This window comes from Octopus sinensis, linkage group LG6, assembly GCF_006345805.1.
Source record: "Octopus sinensis linkage group LG6, ASM634580v1, whole genome shotgun sequence".
In the NCBI taxonomy this organism is placed as follows: Eukaryota; Metazoa; Mollusca; class Cephalopoda; order Octopoda; family Octopodidae; genus Octopus; species Octopus sinensis.
Window position 1 is genome coordinate 98,607,952 of NC_043002.1, and position 20,322 is coordinate 98,628,273.

A 20,322-nucleotide genomic window follows, 5' to 3' on the forward strand; every position below is an offset into this window, starting at 1 on the left:
GCAATTACCAGAAGCCAATTACTTTATAATTACTTCATAAAACTACTTTTGGCGTGGAACCCGTCTCAAAATCTGTTATATTCCCTAGAGAACATATGACATTTCAAAACTAAGTAACTGAAATATAATAATAATAAAAAAAAAATAAACAACAACTGTGATCACTTAAGTGCTGGTATTAAAACTGATGGTTTCCAGCCCATCTTGCTCTCTTTCTCGTTAATTACTTTGATTGTTTCTTTTTCTCATCATATTTCTATTTATTTAATTTTATTCTCTTACTCATCCTGTTTCTTTTTGTGTGTTTTTTTTTAATTTCCAGATCTCTTAAATAATTACAAGTTCCACCATAAAGATCTTATAGGCAATGTACCATTAACAATTGACAAAAAGAACCACCAGTTGTTGCTTGGGGCTAGGTATGTACTTTCTGTTGCCATTTTGCCTTTTATATATTTTTAGTCTTTTTTTGTTATTATTATTATTATTATTATTATTATTATTATTATTGTTATTGTTATTGTTATTATTATTGTTATTGTTATTATTATTATTATTATTATTATTATTATCATTATTATTATTATTATTATTATTATTGTGTGAGAGAGCAGTTCATGCCATCAAAGTGACTCTGGGGTAAAATATACGAAGCCCAATATACCCATCATGACTACCCGTCTGATAAGGGTACACCAGGCACATGCATCACAACCATATGTGCGCGACATGGTTATCTCATATCAAGGTAAACAGTGCATGACCTTGCAGGTGGGGTCCAGTTAGAATTTTCTTCAGGTTGAGTAGCCCATCCCGCTCAAAAGGTCCCTGAATAAGGGTTGTTTAAGGATGTTGAAAGAACCACCCATGTTTCCAGAGGTGAATTATTCAAACCCCAAAGAATCCCTCTCAACACATGGCTATGATGCTCCCCCACTACTTCTCTCTTGTGATCAGAGATGCACATATCGTCAGCCACTAAGGAACATGCTCAACTGGTTACGGTCAAACAACTGACAAGCAAATCTGTGGTATTGAGCAGAATATTTGCTGTAGCCCATCTTTTATACCAAGACAAAACAATGTACATGATGACACTTCCAATCAGTTAAGATCAGAAGCCATGAGAGCCACTGCCTGGTACTGCATCAGGGCATTATTATTATTATTATTATTATCATCATTATTATTGTTATTATTATTATTGTTATTACATTAGTCTTTCTCAATATTTTTCAGTTAATGTCCATTTTTGCTGTTATGCATTTCTTGTTTATAGGTCATGTGATACATAAGCTGTAGATGTATTTTATATATTTTACTGATCTGATATTAATTCTGTCATAAACCACCTTTAACTCAAAAGACAGCACTTAACCCTCATTTTCATTTAGTTTGCTCGTTTCTCTGTTTTACATTTGTTTTTCAGTGTTAGTATAGGTTGGGTGAGGACTTATTATTGAGGCATTATTTTACAGCTGGATGCACTTCCTGTCATTAACCCTTACCTGTTTTACTCAAGTTAGGAATTTGGAGGCATGTGTTTTGGGTGTTGAACTCATGATCACAAGAATTTGGTTTCGAAAATATCAATATGTAATAATTTCAGTTGACTATGGAACAGGTGTAATTGAATTACCTGCTAGATATTGCTGGTACTTAATTTAATGAATAAACAGCATGAGAAATTGTGTTGACTATGTTGAAATTTGAACATAAAACTCCCCTTCTTGGACTGATAAAATAAAGCACCAATCTGGGTTGACATGGTTGACCATAACTTCTTATAAACATATGACCAGATATCATTGTTGGAAATCAATTGTTATAATTATTATCATATAATGTTTAATTAAGCATTTGTAGTATAAACTGATTTTTTTCTTTTTTTTTTTTTGATAGAAATGGAATATTTCGGTTATCTTTGGCAAATCTCACACTCACCGAATATGCTGAATGGATGCCTTCAGAAGCAACATTGGACACATGTATTCAGAAAGGACTTCCAAAAGTAATAACACCTGTATATATATAGACATATAAATATTGATACAAACTTGTGTTCACATATACATTCTTAACATTCTACACACATACACTTTCACAGATGTTGTACATATAGAATGACAGACAATATATACCCTACACTGTTGAATACACACTTGTGTTCTCAACATACATTCACATGTTAAATCACATACAAACACATATGTCAACCCACCTACAATTATACACTAAAGCATGCATGCATGCACACATACATACACACACAAACATACACACACATGCACACACTCTTAATGTTTATTTTCTCTATTTTTATTCTACCTAGGATGAGTGCCATAACTTTGTACGTGTTTTGATAATCCAGCATGAACAAGTGCTGACATGTGGAACCAATGCTTATAGTCCTATGTGCTGTTGGCGAAATGTAAGTCCTCTATTACTGGATTCTTCTGTCTTTATATAAACTGACCATTGTTAGTGGTCAGCCTGATTTCCTCCCCACCCCACTCTCACTTGAAATATATCTTTATATATAAAAGTCAAGTTGTGTGTCTGTCTCCTACGATTTAGATTCCTAACTACTCCCACATTTTGCGGTGCAGTTTAACAAAAACCGGGTATCTTATAGTCGTGATTCATATCGAGCCCTTCTGGGTATTAGCGCGCGTCTACGATGAGTCTATGATTTAAAAAAAAATTTACCATAGTTTTTTTTCCATTTTAATGCATTTTTTCGCTATTATATAAGGGAAGTAACTCTCTAATAATGTCTACGATGAGTCAACGATTTAAAAAAAAATTTACCATCATTTTTTTTCCATTTTCAATGCATTTTTTGCTATTTTTTGGCTATAACTCTCTAAAAATGCTTATATAGTTATTTCCCTTACAAACCCGAGCAACGCCAGGCGATACTGCTAGTATAAATATATATCCATTTTGCCTAATCCTAATGCAGAGACACCTTGTCTTTGATTTAGTTTATTTGTGATAAAACCAAACTAATCTCCTTTTAGATAGTGCAGCAGCAGTAGCCACACCACTACCTCATCATCGTCATCATCATCATCATCATCATCATCGTCATCATCGTCATCATCATCATCATCATCATCATCATCATCGTCATCATCATCATCATCATCCATATTATTTGTAATATCTTCTGTGTTAGCCTCCTTTCTGCCAGTGCTATTACTATTTTCACATCTACCAACTCTTGTCTCATTGATATCATGATCTTCACTCTCATTGTTATGACCAGCATTAGTAAGACTCCGGTTTTCCTCCTCTTCCTCCTCCTCCTCCTCCTCCTCATCATCATCATCATGGATACATATAGGCGCAGGAGTGGCTGTGTGGTAAGTAGCTTGCTTACCAACCACATGGTTCCGGGTTCATTCGCACTGCGTGGCACCTTGGGCAAGTGTCTTCTACTATAGCCTCGGGCCGACCAAAGCCTTGTGAGTGGATTTGGTAGACAGAAACTGAAAAGAAGCCCGTTGTATATATGTATATATATATGTGTATGTGTGTGTATGTTTGTGTGTCTGTGTTTGTCCCACTACCATTGCTTGACAACCAATGGTGGTGTGTTTACGTCCCGTAACTTAGCGGTTCAGCAAAAGAGACCGATAGAATAAGTACTAGGCTTACAAAGAATAAGTCATGGGGTCGATTTACTCGACTAGAAGGCGGTGCTCCAGCATAGGCGCAGTCAAATGGCTGAAACAAGTAAAAGAGTAAAGAGTATAAGCCAGAGAAAGATCTGTTTTGTGCCTCAGCTTAATCTATAAAGCACCCAAATTCCACTCAGCTCATTTAATACTTTCTTTAAAACAGAGACTATATTTTTCAAGTTTTAAAAACATTATCCTCATCATTTTACATCTACCTTTCATATTGGCATGGTTGGGTAGGTATACTTCAGCCCAACATCTCACCACTTGTTATGATTCTGTAGCATCTCTTTTGCGGAGGCACATGGCTTGGTGGTTAGGGTGTTGGACATGAGAGAAGATCATTTAACTTTTTACTTATCATCTCTTTTGGTGTGGTCCAGCATTCTGAGACCTGGCTTTTCCATTTACTCCAGCACATTATTTGTATTTGCTTTTCCTCTCCCATAGGCTCCTAACGCTTGCTTCATATAATATGTTTTCTTCTGCTAAATCATCATCAAAAGCAATAAAGGTTTATTTTTAAATGAAGTTTAGCCAAAATAGGCGCAGGAGTGGCAGTGTGGTAAGTAGCTTGCTAACCAACCACATGGTTCCTGGTTCAGTCCCACTGCGTGGCATCTTGGGCAAGTGTCTTCTGCTATAGCCCCGGGCCGACCAGTGCCTTGTGAGTGGATTTGGTAGACAGAAACTGAAAAGAAGCCCGTTGTATATATGTATATATATATGTGTATGTGTGTGTATGTTTGTGTGTCTGTGTTTGTCCCACTACCATTGCTTGACAACCAATGGTGGTGTGTTTACGTCCCGTAACTTAGCAGTTCGGCAAAAGAGACCGATAGAATAAGTACTGGGCTTACAAAGAATAAGTCCCGGGGTCGATTTGCTTGACTAAAAGGCGGTGCTCCAGCATGGCCACAGTCAAATGACTGAAACAAGTAAAAGAGTAAAAGAGTAAAACCAGTATATCAAGTATTATATATCTACATATCATATCTGGAGTTGAAACTTAAGAGTCACTCTTAAATGATTTGTTACTTGTGTAAATCTAAGAGAAGCTGCTCAAAAGCCAATAATATCAACCAGAGTAACATTGCTATTATTAGTTAACAGGGACCTTGACTTTTATGATCTACTCACTTGAAAAAGCTGTCAGCTCTTCCTACTTCATGTTCTACTGCAAGAATTTTTAACAGGTAGGCTGGCTGTTCAGGTTTTCTTGACCCCTTCTCAGTGGGCTTCGGCTCATATACTCTCTTTACTCTTTTACTTGTTTCAGTCATTTGACTGCGGCCATGCTGGAGCACCGCCTTTAGTCGAGCAAATCGACCCCAGGACTTATTCTTTGTAAGCCCAGTACTTATTCTATCGGTCTCTTTTGCCGAACCGCTAAGTGACGGGGACGTAAACACACCAGCATCGGTTGTCAAGCAATGCCAAGAGGACAAACACAGACACACAAACATACACATACGCACATAAATATATATATACATATATACGACAGGCTTCTTTCAGTTTCCGTCTACCAAATCCACTCACAAGGCATTGGTCGGCCCGGGGCTATAGCAGAAGACACTTGCCCAAGATGCCACGCAGTGGGACTGAACCCGGAACCATGTGGTTGGTTAGCAAGCTACTTACCACACAGCCACTCCTGCGCCTATCTGGCAATTTTTTTTACATTTAGTGTATTTGTAAGCCATTGAAAAGTTGGTGGCTTTTATTTAGTCTTTCGTATCAAGATTTGTTTCACTTTGTGCTTACAGAAACATTGCCAATGATGGCAATGATTGCGGGTGGAGATACATGGTGATATATTTTTATATGTAAGATATACTCTTTTAACTTGCTTCAGTCATTTGACTGTGGCCATGCTGGAATACTGCCTTTAATTGAGCAAATCAACCCCAGGTCTTATTCTTTGTAAGCCTAGTGCATATTCTATCGGTTTCTTTTGCTGAACTGCTAAGTTACGGGGACATAAACACACCAGCATCGGTTGTCAAGCGATGTTGTGGGGGGGGGGGGACAAACACAGACACACAAACATATATACACACGCATACATACATACATACATATATATATATATATATATATATTATATATATATATATATATACAATGCGTTTCTTTCAGTTTCCGTTTACTAAATCCATTCACAAGGATTTGGTCAGCCCGAGGCTATATTAGAAGACACTTGCCCAAAGTGCCATGCAGTGGGACTGAACCCTGAACCATGTGGTTCGTAAGCAAGCTACTTACCACACAGCCACTCCTACGCAAATGCATATGGGTCATGTAAGGAAAAAGAAAGACAGAAAATCAAAAGCGGGCTTTTACAAAATGTAGTTACTGATCCTCCTTTAGAATATTAAAAGACGAGACATTTTGGAGCATATAACCCTAGATATACAAAAATAAATAATGAAATAAATAGGCGCAGGAATGGCTGTGTGGTAAGTAGCTTGCTAACCAACCACATGGTTCCGGGTTCAGTCCCACTGCGTGGCATCTTGGGCATGTGTCTTCTACTATAGCCCCGGGCCAACCAATGCCTTGTGAGTGGATTGGTAGACGGAACTGAAAGAAGCCCGTCGTATATATATGTATATAATATATATATATATATATATATATATATATATATATATACAATGCGTTTCTTTCAGTTTCCGTTTACTAAATCCATTCACAAGGATTTGGTCAGCCCGAGGCTATATTAGAAGACACTTGCCCAAAGTGCCATGCAGTGGGACTGAACCCTGAACCATGTGGTTCGTAAGCAAGCTACTTACCACACAGCCACTCCTACGCAAATGCATATGGGTCATGTAAGGAAAAAGAAAGACAGAAAATCAAAAGCGGGCTTTTACAAAATGTAGTTACTGATCCTCCTTTAGAATATTAAAAGACGAGACATTTTGGAGCATATAACCCTAGATATACAAAAATAAATAAATGAAATAAATAGGCGCAGGAATGGCTGTGTGGTAAGTAGCTTGCTAACCAACCACATGGTTCCGGGTTCAGTCCCACTGCGTGGCATCTTGGGCATGTGTCTTCTACTATAGCCCCGGGCCAACCAATGCCTTGTGAGTGGATTTGGTAGACGGAAACTGAAAGAAGCCCGTCGTATATATATGTATATATATATATATATATGTATGTGTGTGTGTTTGTGTGTCTGTGTTTGTCCCCCTAGCATTGCTTGACAACCGATGCTGGTGTGTTTATGTCCCCGTTACTTAGCAGTTCGGCAAAAGAGATCGATTGAATAAGTACTGGGCTTACAAAAAGAATAAGTCCCGGGGTCGAGTTGCTCGATTAAAGGCGGTGCTCCAGCATGGCCGCAGTCAAATGACTGAGACAAGTAAAAGAGTAAAAGAGTAATGGTTATGGTTGGAATGTCTTTCACCATATGTTTGTTCAATCAGAACAGACTTGGACTTGACAACAACAATTAACTTCATCACAACCAGCACTTATTCCATGCTGGCAAAGTCTGGAGGCTTCAATTCCTTTTATAAAGCTTGCCTGGAACAACAAGTATTTATTGGATCTATGAAAGATTTTAACACAAAGGAAACCAGGCTCTATTTTTAACAGTGTGCAAAGTTACCTTTGGTAGAAATGGTACAGTTTTAAATTTATTACTATAAAATGCTATAAGCCATCACTATACATTTATGCCCCAGTGACTTGCTGTGATTCTGGTTTTGTTTTTTTTATATACTTCATTTTTTTTATATATACAACAAACAAAATGAGGACAAATATCTGCTAGATGTAAATAATGTAGATTATGTTCAACATTACTGATTAAATTTATTTGCAGGTAAATTCCATCAAACATGTTTCGCAAAGGATAAATGGGAAACAGAAGTGTCCCTATAGTCCCCGGCACAATTTTACTTCAATTATTAGTGAAGATGGGAACTTTTACACTGGTTCAGTGGTGGACATCCAGGCTCGAGATTATGCCATATCTCGTGTTCTGGGTCCCTTGCCAATTCTCAGAACTCTCCGAAGTAATTCCAAATGGCTAAATGGTAAGTAACTATGGTTGGTAATTCATTTTGTAGTTTTTAAAAGATCATATCAGTTATTATATATTGGTTTCAAAATTTGGCACAAGGCCAGCAAATTTGAGGAGGAGATAATTTGATAAAATTGACCCCAGTGTTCAACTGGTACTTATTTCATCAACCCTGATAATATGAAAAGCAAAGTTGACCCCAGTGGCATTTATGCCACTAAACACTTTCCAGTGGTAAAGCTTCTGCCAGATCGCCACCTTTCATTAACATCTATTTTATCTTTGCTGTCATGGGTCTAATCTCTGCTATCATGGGCCTAATATCTAATACAGCTCTCCTGTATCAGATATTAGCACCCAGCTTGAACTTTTATTATCATATTTTTATAATTTCATTTGTCAGTTTTAATATCCTGAGATATGATTTCACCATTTCTTCCTCTGTATTCTTTAGTTTTTCTCTGCTACTGTTATATTGCATACTACACAGTGGCTGTGTGAGCTATGAAATCCTTGTCGCCCCTGTTATATCGCACGTTCAAATGACTTCTACTCAACCTCCAATGTCTAGACTTCTCCTTCTATATCTACCTACTGGGCTAGCCTACTTCATCGTCTGGATAGTAAAATTCACATTGACATTTTTTGTTTGCATTTTTAATAGTATGTATGTTAAAAGAAGTAAAATAGTACTTAATTTTTACTCTTGCACTCAGTATTGTGTGCAATAGGATTTGAGTTTGTTTTACATAATTAAGTGCTTTAATTACTGCAGATATTCAAATACTATGCCTCTGAATGTTTAATTTGTTTCAGAAAATATTTATTCTTTTAATAAAAAGTCTTTTGAACTATGTTAATATAGCTGTCCTTGTAATGTTCCTGCTTAAGTTATGCAGTCTTGTTGGGGGTAACATATTTTCAGCTGGCTAGACTAAAGAAAACATTTTGCTACTAAAACAAGTATTTAAAACTTCAGCTCAGTTGTGGCAGCTGTTTTAAACCATGTGTTTTTAATGCCCAGTTGCTATATCTTGATTCAGCTGGAAAAAGTTTAAACAGTTTACATGCTAATTATAAGTCGATCTTAACTACATAGTAGCTTCACTAATTTGTGAACTTTCAACATTTATAAATTGTAAGCCATTTAACTATTCCAGTCATTTTTGTATGCTGTGTATAGTTGATATATCTCAACATTCAGTATGATTATCTATTTGATGGATATTGGTTTGTGATTCCTTTTGGCATACAAAGAATAAAACAGATTTCTTCACAGAAGTTGATCACCTTCTAATACTATTTTCTCTGTTATAGCTCTAGTGTCTATAGTATTCAGCAGTACTTAAATACAGTAAAACAGTTACTCAAGAAAGATCTGAACTTGATACTAGAAGCTATAAAAACAATGTGATCAGATCTATTCCAACACAAGTGTAAAACAGTTAAGCTTTCTTGCTTTGAATCACTTAAAATTTTACATAAGGCTACAATCAATATATATATTTTTTATAGCCCTCAACCCCTCATAGAATCATAGAGGTGTAGTAATGACATATGGCACATTTTGGATAGTATTAGGTCTAGCAGAGCCTATACCTCTCCAGATGTAACCACAACTAATTTTTTCCAGAAAGTGAGGTAAACAAAAAGAAAGAATGGGTGAAAGAGAAAAATTGATCTGGCACAGCACTGGAACTTCATTTATTGGTTCTGAAAGGCTAAAATGTAAAGATGACCATGGTAGTATTTGAACTCAGAGTATACAGAGAGAGAGAGCCAAAATGAATACTGCAAAGCAATCTATCTGACACTTTTACTACTCAGCCAATTTGCCAATACTACTATGACTGAAAATTAACTTGAGATCTTCGGGCTTTGATGCATTATTCCTTCAATGACTTCAACTTCTCTAAATTCCAATTATTTCTCTTTAAGTGTGTTGTTGAAAATGTAGGTTAAGAATAGCCCAGATGATTTGATAGTGATATTGTATGGTATGCAACTGAAGCTTCATGGAAAGTTAAACCACCAAATATCTTCTCTTTCGAAGTTGAAACCTATTGTAACTTTAAACAACCATTGGTTTGGTTTAGTTTTTCTCTCTCTGCTGATGTCTGCATTTTACATAATATTGGCAGATTTTTTTTTCTTCCTATCTAATGTTGTCTGTTATACAACATAAACATTTTGTTTCTGAAACAAGAATTTAAAACTTCAGCTGTGTTGTGGCAGCTGTTTTAAACCATGTGTGTTTGGTAAGAGATTCTAACTCTAAAGAAAACATATTATAAAGTATTGAGAAAAAATTATTCTTTCCTTTTTTTCCTTCCATTGATAGAGATAGGGTGATAAAAGTGGGGAAAGATAGGTGTGTGTGTCTGTGAAAGGGGAGACTCTAAATATCTCAGTTTAAGGTATTTGGAATAGTGACACATCAACATTTTCTCTCAAAATTCCACTGTCTATAACATGGTTGCAATCAACATTCCTAAGCAAGATATTTCATCTGTAAAAAAGCAATAAGTATGTTATTAATTTGTTGAATTAATCAATTCCTTTATATGAAAGACCATTACTGCTTCATATCATGTCCAAATCCCCAGTCCCTGCACTCATAATTACACCCACTCATTCCTTCCCAGAACATTGGCCCTCTGGAATTTACTTCCTGCTCAAGTTTTTCTTACAAGTGTTGACTTAAAAGGTACAAAAGAAACATTAATGGTATCAATCATATTGGTCTAAGAGGGCCTCTGAAAGCCATGGTACAGCCCCTTCCTCCAGACCTTGCAAGTCAAAAGAAGAAAAAAAAAAACCTTGTGGAATTATCTTTTTAGAGAATTCAGCTTTAGATTATGTTTGATTTCAAAATTTTGTAAGACAGCTTGACTTTCCATTCATCTGGGGCTGAGAAAATGACGTATCAGTCCAAGTACTGGAGTTAACTGATTAATCCCTTATCTCTAAATTTATAGAAATAGTTATTAAGAATATAAACAACTTTGAGTTTATAACATTGAGGCTATGGATCAAACTCTGAAAGAAATTTATTATACCTAATAATAGCACAGACACAGCTATGTAGTTAAGAAGTTCACTTCCCAACCACATGGTTTCAGGTTCAGTCCCATACTGTGACACCTTGGGGTAATGTCTGGAAGAAGGGTCTGCACTATGGCTTTTAGAGTTGACCAAAGCATTCTGTGTGGATTTGGTAGATGGAGATTGAGAAATGTCTACCTTATATATGAGTGAGTGTGTGTGTGCATATATGTATGTGTTTGTGTCTCCTTGTCTTAATATCATACAATTGATATAAACAAACATCACTGTTATGTAGAGTGTCCCTTGTTGCCACTCTTCAATGAGGACATGTCTTGCCATGAGAAAATATTGCCTTGTTTGGAGACAAGAAGGTGACAAAAAGGGCATCCATCCATCCATAGAAAATCTGCATCAATCAATCTTGTCTGATTCATGCTTGCATGGAAAAGTAGACATTAAAATGATGATGACATTGTTGATGATAATGATAATGATGATGATGATAAGATGGCTGGAGATTTGATATTGAAATATTTTGGCATCTGGAGTTAAAATACAGGAGGATTGATGGTAGAAGTGGTACTATGTCAAAGAACAAAACATTGTATTATTTGATTGAATTCACAAGGTGGCAAGCTAGCAGAGCTGGTAGCACACCAGACAAAATGCTTAGTGACATTTTGTCTGCCTTTATGTTCTGAGTTCAAATTCTGCCATGGTCAATTTTGCTTTTCATTCTTTCAGGGTCAATAAAATTAGCAATCAGCTAAGTACTGGGATCGATGTAATCAATTAGCACCCCTACCTCCACCCACCACCCTCTGACAAAATTTCAGGCTTTGTACCTTTATGATTATTATTATGATTATTTGATTGTATTCATATATGGTCTTGAGTTCCAATTCTGCCCAGGTTTGCTTTGCTTTTCATTCATCCAAGGTCAGTGTAGTTGACTATATCAGCTATATCATAAAATACAATTTCTCAGCAGCCATGATCATGAATAAAAGAACTAGAGTATAAAAAAGCATAAAAAAGCAAAAATACAGATCCCAACCAACCAATAAGTTGTACTTGTCAGGGATTACAATAAGAAATAATTGAAAATTCAGTTTAAATCAGCAGTTTTTTTTCTTTTTATTGTTATGAATTACAAAAGCGGCTTTATTTCAGTTTTGCATGTTGCATTATGAAAACAGAATGCCGCTGTTGGTCAATAAAAACATGTGACCTGCTATATTTAAGTACATTTGTGATATATATATATCTAAATTTTTTTTTCCCCTGTTGATTAATACTTAATATTGTTTGGAGAATATTTATTTTCTCTGTAGTATGTATATTTTTGGTTTAAACAACAAAAGTCATATGATTGTGACCTCAAACAATACTTGTTACTGTAATTGATAAGAAACATTTCCCTTTTCATCAGTTTGTATAGCTGAAATATGTCATTCTTTATATTATGATACCCAAACAACAATATACAAATATTTAAACTTAAATTTAAAAAAAAAAAATATTCCAATGCATGTATGTTTAGAATACAATATATATATAAAACATAAGATAAAAATAATGAAAGGTTTGACTTCTAAATTCATTTAGTGTATATGTATATGTATATGCATATATATATATATATATATATTATATATATATATATAATATATATATATATATGTGTGTGTGTGTGTGTGTGTGTGTGTGTGTGTGCGTGTATGTATATCTATCTATATATATATGTGTGTATGTATATCGATCTATCTATATATTATATATATATATATATATATATATATATAATATATATGTGTGTGTGCATGTATCTATATCTATCTATATATATATGTGTGTATGTATATATCTATCTATCTATATATCTATATATATATGTAAGTATATATATATATATATATATATATATATATATATATATATATATACATACATATATATGTATGTATATCTATCTATGTATCTATCTATCTATCTATCTATCTATCTATCTATCTATCTATATATATATATATATATAAACCTAAGATTAAAATAATAAGAGAAGCATTTGGAATTCTAAACTTATGTGGTGTATTCTTTGTTGTCAGCTGATATTCTTAGTAACCTGCAAGAGAGTATGCAAATAAAGCACATTATTTATGTGATATTATTGAAAGATGAAAATAAATAATGGTACAGCAAATGTAAATATTTGTTTCTCTTATTTAAAGAATTGCATAGCTTTGTTAGTTTTAATCATTTGTTTGGTTTCTTTCTGTTCCAGAACCCAATTTTGTATCATCATATGAAATAGAGAGCCACATATATTTCTTTTTCCGAGAAACTGCTGTTGAATATATTAACTGTGGCAAAGTAAGTTCCTTCAATTTTCTAATATGACCGCCACTTCCAACTTAAAAAACAAGACATGAATTATTTTATCATTTTTGTATAAACATCTTTGTATAAAAAACATGCATGCATGCACACACACACACACACACACACACACATACTCATATACACACACACACACACTCATACATACACACATGCATAACAAGTGGGGATACATAGTTCACTTCATAGCCACATGGTTTAGAGTTCTGTTTCACTGTGCAGTACCTCGGGAAAGAGTCTTCTATTGTAGCCACTGGCTGACCAATGCCTTGTGGGTGGAATTGATAGATGGAAACTGTATGGAAATCTATCATGTATATGTGCATATTCCTGCATGCAAATGAATATTTACATCTTACATGTAATCTTCCTACTTTAAACCTTGCCTTACTATTTGTATCTGTACCAAATGCATTATTTTTCGCATCAGCTAAAAAGAAAGAATTCTTGCATCTGAGATTCTTTTATTACACATTTCAGCCCTAAAGCTGTGGCCATGCTAGGACACTGCCATTGTCATCACCTTTTCAAAGGCCACTCTTACATGATTGGCTTTCGGTGAAGGAGGGAGTTTGACACTATTGCCCTCTTTTGGGTCTACTGCCTTGATATTGGTTCATCTGGAACCTTGGATAGCAGGAGGTCAAGTTGTTTCTTGAAAACATCTACCTCAACTCCATGATGATCCCTCAGATGTTTTGGCAAGGTGGTAAATGGCTGTGGGCCCGGTTTTTAAATTTTTTTTTTTTTAAGTAATGAAAGTATTTTGCAAGTCTGAAAGTAGTGTTAGCACAATTTGCTACAAATTTTAGACAGATTTTGATCTCCATGTGTCTAACACACGTGGACATGCCTACCAAAGTCAGAAAACAACACAGTCCCATGACTTTCGGAAACAATTTTTCACGCTCAGAGTTGCTGAAGCATGGAATAAACTGCCTGCGTCGTTGTTGACTGCCATGACACTGCATCCTTTAAGGCCCTCATGCTTTCGAAATCGCCGAAACTACACTGATTATATATACACTTAGATGAGTTGTAGTGCACCTGAGCACTGTACACAATGTTTTTTATTATTATTATTATTATTATTTGTAATGACAACATCTAATTAGTGCACCTTATAATCCCTTCAAAAAATCAGTGTAAATCTGACCTTTGAAAGTCTTTTTTTCTTCTTAATTTATACAGACATTAGTAGCATAAATATGACACATACATTAATTAGCAGCAGCAGCAACAGAATATACACAAAATGATCTATCATAATTTATGTTAATACTATTTCTGGTGTATTTTAAATGCCTGGTTGCTGTTTAACACCTGGTTGGTAATGATTATGCATATATGTATTTATGCATGTCTATGTAAGTGTAATTCTGTATGTGGGTGTTTGTCTATATGTATGTGACACGTGGGAGTGTGAGACTTCCATAAGACATTGAAAAATATTTATTTATTCTGAAATCCTTCTGTAATTTAAACAATGAATGGACAAATAATTTAGAAGCTACCATTTTTCCCATCGCTATTGAGCAACAGAAGTCTGTTAATGAACCCAGGTGGAGTTAATTTGTTGAGTAAATTCTTTATACCAGCTGATTAACTATATAGCTTCAACTAATTGATGATGGCCGAGTACTTCTATTACTGAGGATAATAAGTGCGGGAGAAGAGAGAGAGAAAGCAAATAAACAAAACTAATCAGTTGGATATGCACACAAATATGTAGATCTTAGATACACATAGACACACATTTTATGCATACGTATGCAATTATATATAAACGCATGCACACACACACACACACTCACATGTATACACACACACACTTAAACATACATGCTCATTCACACAGACACTCATGTTTCCACCCACACAGTCTCATATACATCTGCCCATTCTCTCTCTCTCTCTCAAAAGCATACATTCAAACTCAGATACACACATACATACTCACAGACAGACAGACAAGCAAACAGACTCAGAAATCATGCACACTTGAGGACATGCTAATGCATATTTGAGGACAGGCTGATGCATATTTGAGGACAGGCTGATGCATATTTGAGGACAGGCTGATGCATATTTGAGGACAGGCTGATGCACACTCAGGGATAGGCTGACACACATTTGAGAACAGGCTTAGACATGATAGAGGACTAGTTGATGCATGATAGAGGAGAGACTAATGCACATTTGAGGACAAGCCAATGCACTCTAGGGACAGGCTGATGCATACTTGAAGACAGGATGATGTACTCTTGAGGACAGGCTAATGAACTGTCATGAATAGTCTGTCACATACTCAAAAGCCAGTTGATGTATGTTCGAGGGCAGGTTGATAACACATAGATTTTATAATTCATTTCAATGACATTAAATATAATTTTGACTTTGGCTGGTCTTGTGAGTGGATTTGGTAAACTGAAACTGTGTGGAAGCTTGGTTATATATGTATATATATTTGTATCTCACATATCTTGACAACTAGTACTGGTTTGTTTGCATTCCTGTAATTTAGTTGCTTGGTGAAAATCGTCCTATTGGATAAGGACCAGATTTTGAAAATATAAGTACTGGAATCAATGTGATTGACTGAACCCTTTCAGGTGGTGCTCCAGCATGGCCACAGTTCAGTGATTAAAACAAATAAAAGAATAATAAGATATACACACACACATGATGTAAAGACGCACGCACACACATGTCTCAGTTGGCACACAGACCAAACTCAGTACCACTTGGTGGTGAAGCAAACTGCTGAGTTTTTCAAAGATAATGTATATACTGATATGCACATGCATGCATGCACACACACACACACACACACACAATTGTAGCATTATTCCTAAATTAGAAACCTTTATTATATCATCTTTAAAGTAGTGAGTTGATAGAATCATTAAATAACTGGAAAAAATGTCCTGTGATATTTGTTCTAGGTTTTTAATTTCTGAATTCAAATCCTGAAAGGGTCAGTTTTACCTTTCATTCCTCTTTGGTTGATAAAATAAAGTATCAACCAAGTGTTAAGTTCAATGCAATTAACTAAAATTGCTGATCTTGGGCCTCACTTGAAAATTAAGGACAATAGATTGGTAAAATCATTAGAGCATCACACTAGGGCCTTGCAAAAACTTTTTCCAGTTCTTTACATTCTGAGTTCCAAACTAGCCAAAAATCCCCTTTGTTTTTCATTATTCAGAGGTTGATAAAATAATGTACCAGTCTCTAATATCAACTGCTCCCTATCTCTTCAAAATTACTGTCCTTGTGCTTTAATTAGAAATCATTATTATTATCAACTGTATTATGATCAGTGTTATGATTGCAATGGTGCTTCTGATGATGAATCTTTATATATAAAAGAGAGGTTGTGTGCTGTCTGTCTCCTACGATTTAGATTCCTAACTACTCCCACATTTTGCGGTGCAGTTTAACCAAAACCGCGTATCTTATAGTCGTGATTCATATCAATCCCTTCTGGGTATTAGCACGCGTCTACGATGAGTCTACATTAAAAAAAATTACCATCAATTTTTCCCATTTTAATGCATTTTTGGCATATATTAGGGAAGTAACTCTCTAAAAATTTATTATTAAATCTCAGAACGTAAAAAGCTACAGTAACACGCCCACTTTGTGGTTAGCCATATTGAGATGGCTATTATACTTTACATCTCTAAAAATGCTTATATAGTTATTTCCCTTACAAACCCGAGCAACGCCGGGCGATACTGCTAGTTGTTTAATAATTTGATTTGTTTATTGGAGGATATTTAAGTCAGAAGATTATATATGGCTTTCTGAATTATTTCTATCTTTTACTTGTTTTAGTCATTTGACTGCAGCCATGTTGGGGCATTGCCTTGAAGTATTTAATCAATCAAAATGATTCCAGTATATATATTTTAAATCTGGTACTTATTCTGTCAGTCTCTTTTGCTGAACTGCTCGGTTACAGGGACATAAACCAACACAGACACACCACATATATATATATATATAATGGGCTTTAAGTTTCTGTCTACCACATCCACTCACAAGGTTTTGATCAGCTCAGAGCTATAGTAGAGGACACTTGTAAAGTTGTTGCACAGGGAAATTGAACTCAGGACGACATGATTGGGAAGCACCACTTCTTAATCACAAAGCCACACCTGTACATATAGGCCACATCAAATATTATATATTTTACGCCATTTGTATTTGTTCCTTTTTTTCTGTATTACAAAAAAGAAAAGTAAAACAAATATGATTTATAATATTTCCAATGTAATTTTTAAATATGGTATTCAACATATTCCATAACTTTTTGGTAAGAAAAATGAGGCAAACCAGTAAAAAAGAAAAAGAAAAAAATTGGGGAAAAAATAACTTTGGCATTAGAACCAGATGAATCTGTAGAATCATCTGTTTCTAATGCCAACATTGCCAGACAAATGAGCGAAAGGCAAATGTTTATGTTAAAGAATAAAGAAATTGAGATGGTTAAAATAGTTTTAATGAAAACAAGGAGAAAGAACATCATAGAATAATCCTAATCTGATGCTGATCTGCAAAATTCATCATTATAAAGTGATGGGCATTTTCTGCCAAGGCTCATCATCATTACTACCACCGTTATCACTACCACCACCAGCTTTCACATCTGCTTTACGTAATTGAAATGAAGATGAATCTTGTATTTAAAGATCCGTATTGGGTTGTCCGGAAAGTTTGTGCCGATTTATAATAGCTTACCTTTCGACTTATTTTGGGACATGGTTGAGTCCATAGAATAGGTAGGATTTGACTACACCTCCAATTAGAGCACAGTTTAAGCTATCTTTTCGTGGAAGAAGATTTGTTCCTATAACCCGTGTTAATTTTGTAACCCTTTAAAGTGGAAGATAAGAAAGTTAATTTTCGGCACTTGATGCTTTGGGAACTAGATAAAAATTTTTGCACTTCGGCTGGGATGTGTTACCCCACCCTTCATATTCACCAGATGTTGCTCCTTCAGATTTCCACTTAATCAGGTCTCGGCAGAATAGTCTTAATGGTAAAAATTTCAATTCCTTGGATGACGTAAAAAGATACCTTGATGAATTCTTTGCTATGAAACCACCTCAATTCTGGGAAGAGGGTATTTTCAAGTTAAAGGAAAGATGGAGACGCATTGTACAACAAAATGGTTCATATTTGGTTGATTAAGAATGTAATGGCAAGTATTTATTGACCATTTTCTTTCCTTTAAAAATTGGCATGAACTTTCCGGATAACCCAATAGTTTGGACAAAGCAAATTTGTATCTCATTTGGAATATTATAAATATTAATAATAATAAGGCTAATTTTGGCACAAGGCCAGCAATTTTGAAGGAAGGAGCATGTCAATTACATCAACTCCAATGCACAACTGGTACCTATTTCAATAAGCCTGAAAGTATTAAAGGTAAAGTCAATCTTGGCAGCATTTGAGCCCAGAATGTAGACTCAGAGGAAATGCCCCTAAACATTACTGTTCAGCACAGTAGTGGGGATTCCACAAGGTTGTTGCCTTACATAATAAAAATAATAATCCTTTCTACTATAGGCACAAGGTCTGGAATTTTAGGGGAAGGGGAAGTTGACTACATCAATTCCAGTGTTCAACTGGTCCTTGTTTTATAAACCCCGAAGGGATGATAGGTAAAATCAACCTTGACAGCTTTTGAATTTAGAATGTAGTCAGAAGAAATGCCACTAAACATTTTGTCCAGTGTAGTAACAATTCTGCAATCTCACCACCTTAATTAATAAAAATAATTAAAATAATGATAATGATGGTGATGATGATGATGATAATAATAATAATGATAATGATGATAATAATGATAATAATAATAATAATAATAATGATAATAATGATAGTGATAATGATAATAATAATAGTAATAATGATAATAATAATAATGATAATGATAATAGTAATGATAATGATAATAATGATGATAATAGTAATGATAATGATAATAATAATGATAATGATAATAATGATAATAATAATGATAATGATATTAATAATAATAATAATAATAATAATAATATCGCAATTGTGGAGATGGTTGGCTATGAAGAAAGCTTGACCGAATTCTTTAATGCTTCTAGTTTGGCATATTGCCTCTTGTAAGTTCTAATCTCAGAGTTGCTTTTTATTTCCAAAGACACTAGTAATAAATACTATCCTTATATTTAGCTTGGTTAAATTGACTATATCCTCCCACACTGGAAGTATTGTTAGAAGGTTGGGAAAAACTGCCTTTGCAGTACTTGTTCTGGTTTTTTACTCATTAAGAGTTCAAATCCTACTTACATCATCTTCTGCTCATGATCAGAAATGCACATATCGTCAGCCAATAAGGGACATGCTCAACTGGTTATTATTATTATTATTATTATTATTATTATTATTATTATTATTATTATTATTGAGTGAGAGAGCAGTGCATGCCATCAAAGTGACACTGGGGTGAAATATACGAAGCCCAATATACCCATCATGACTACCCGTCTGATAAGGGTACACCAGGTACATGCATCACAACCATATGTGCGCGACATGGTGATCTCATATCAAGATAAACAGCATATGACCTTGCAGGTGGGGCCCAGTTAGAATTTTCTTCAGGTCGAGTAACCCATCCTGCTCAAAAGGTCCCTGAATAAAGGTTGTTTAAGGACGTTGAACGAAACACCCATGTTTCCAGAGGTGAATTATTCAAGCCCCAAAGAATCCCTCTCAACGCATGGCTATGATGCTCCCCCACTACTTCTGCTCTCTCTCGATCAGAAATGCACATATCATCAGCCAATAAGGGACATGCTCAACTGGTTATTATTATTATTATTATTATAAGTTGGTGGCAGTGGTCAGTGTAGATTGCAAGACTGAATGCGTTGTTACATCCCTATGTGCTCTGAGTTCATATCTTATCTGGCTTGATCTTTGCCTTTCATCTTTCTAGAACTGCCACTGCAGCAGCAGCAGCAGCAACAGCAGTTTAGTCAGCTCTTTATGTTGGTATGGATTGGACAGTTTTGACTGTTGCTCAAGTCTCTGGTTGTACAAAAGAAAAGCTGAATGGAAAATTGGATACAACATATCGTTTTTTATTACAGT

At 35.0% G+C, this 20,322-nt stretch overlaps 1 protein-coding gene across 2 annotated transcripts in view; it reads left to right on the plus strand.

The window, feature by feature from the left end:
* The window catches only part of LOC115212774 (semaphorin-5A), a 455,488-nt gene that overhangs the window by 334,289 nt on the left and 100,877 nt on the right, over positions 1-20,322 (plus strand). For both annotated transcript variants that reach the window (XR_004999783.1, XM_036504186.1), the window contains exons 5-9: positions 323-419; positions 1,903-2,011; positions 2,333-2,431; positions 7,528-7,741; positions 13,061-13,149. Coding sequence is in view for 1 of the 2 variants with exons in the window: in XM_036504186.1 (XP_036360079.1) it covers positions 323-419; positions 1,903-2,011; positions 2,333-2,431; positions 7,528-7,741; positions 13,061-13,149 (608 nt within the window). In the remaining variant the exon portion in view is untranslated. The remainder of the gene's footprint in view (positions 1-322; positions 420-1,902; positions 2,012-2,332; positions 2,432-7,527; positions 7,742-13,060; positions 13,150-20,322) is intronic.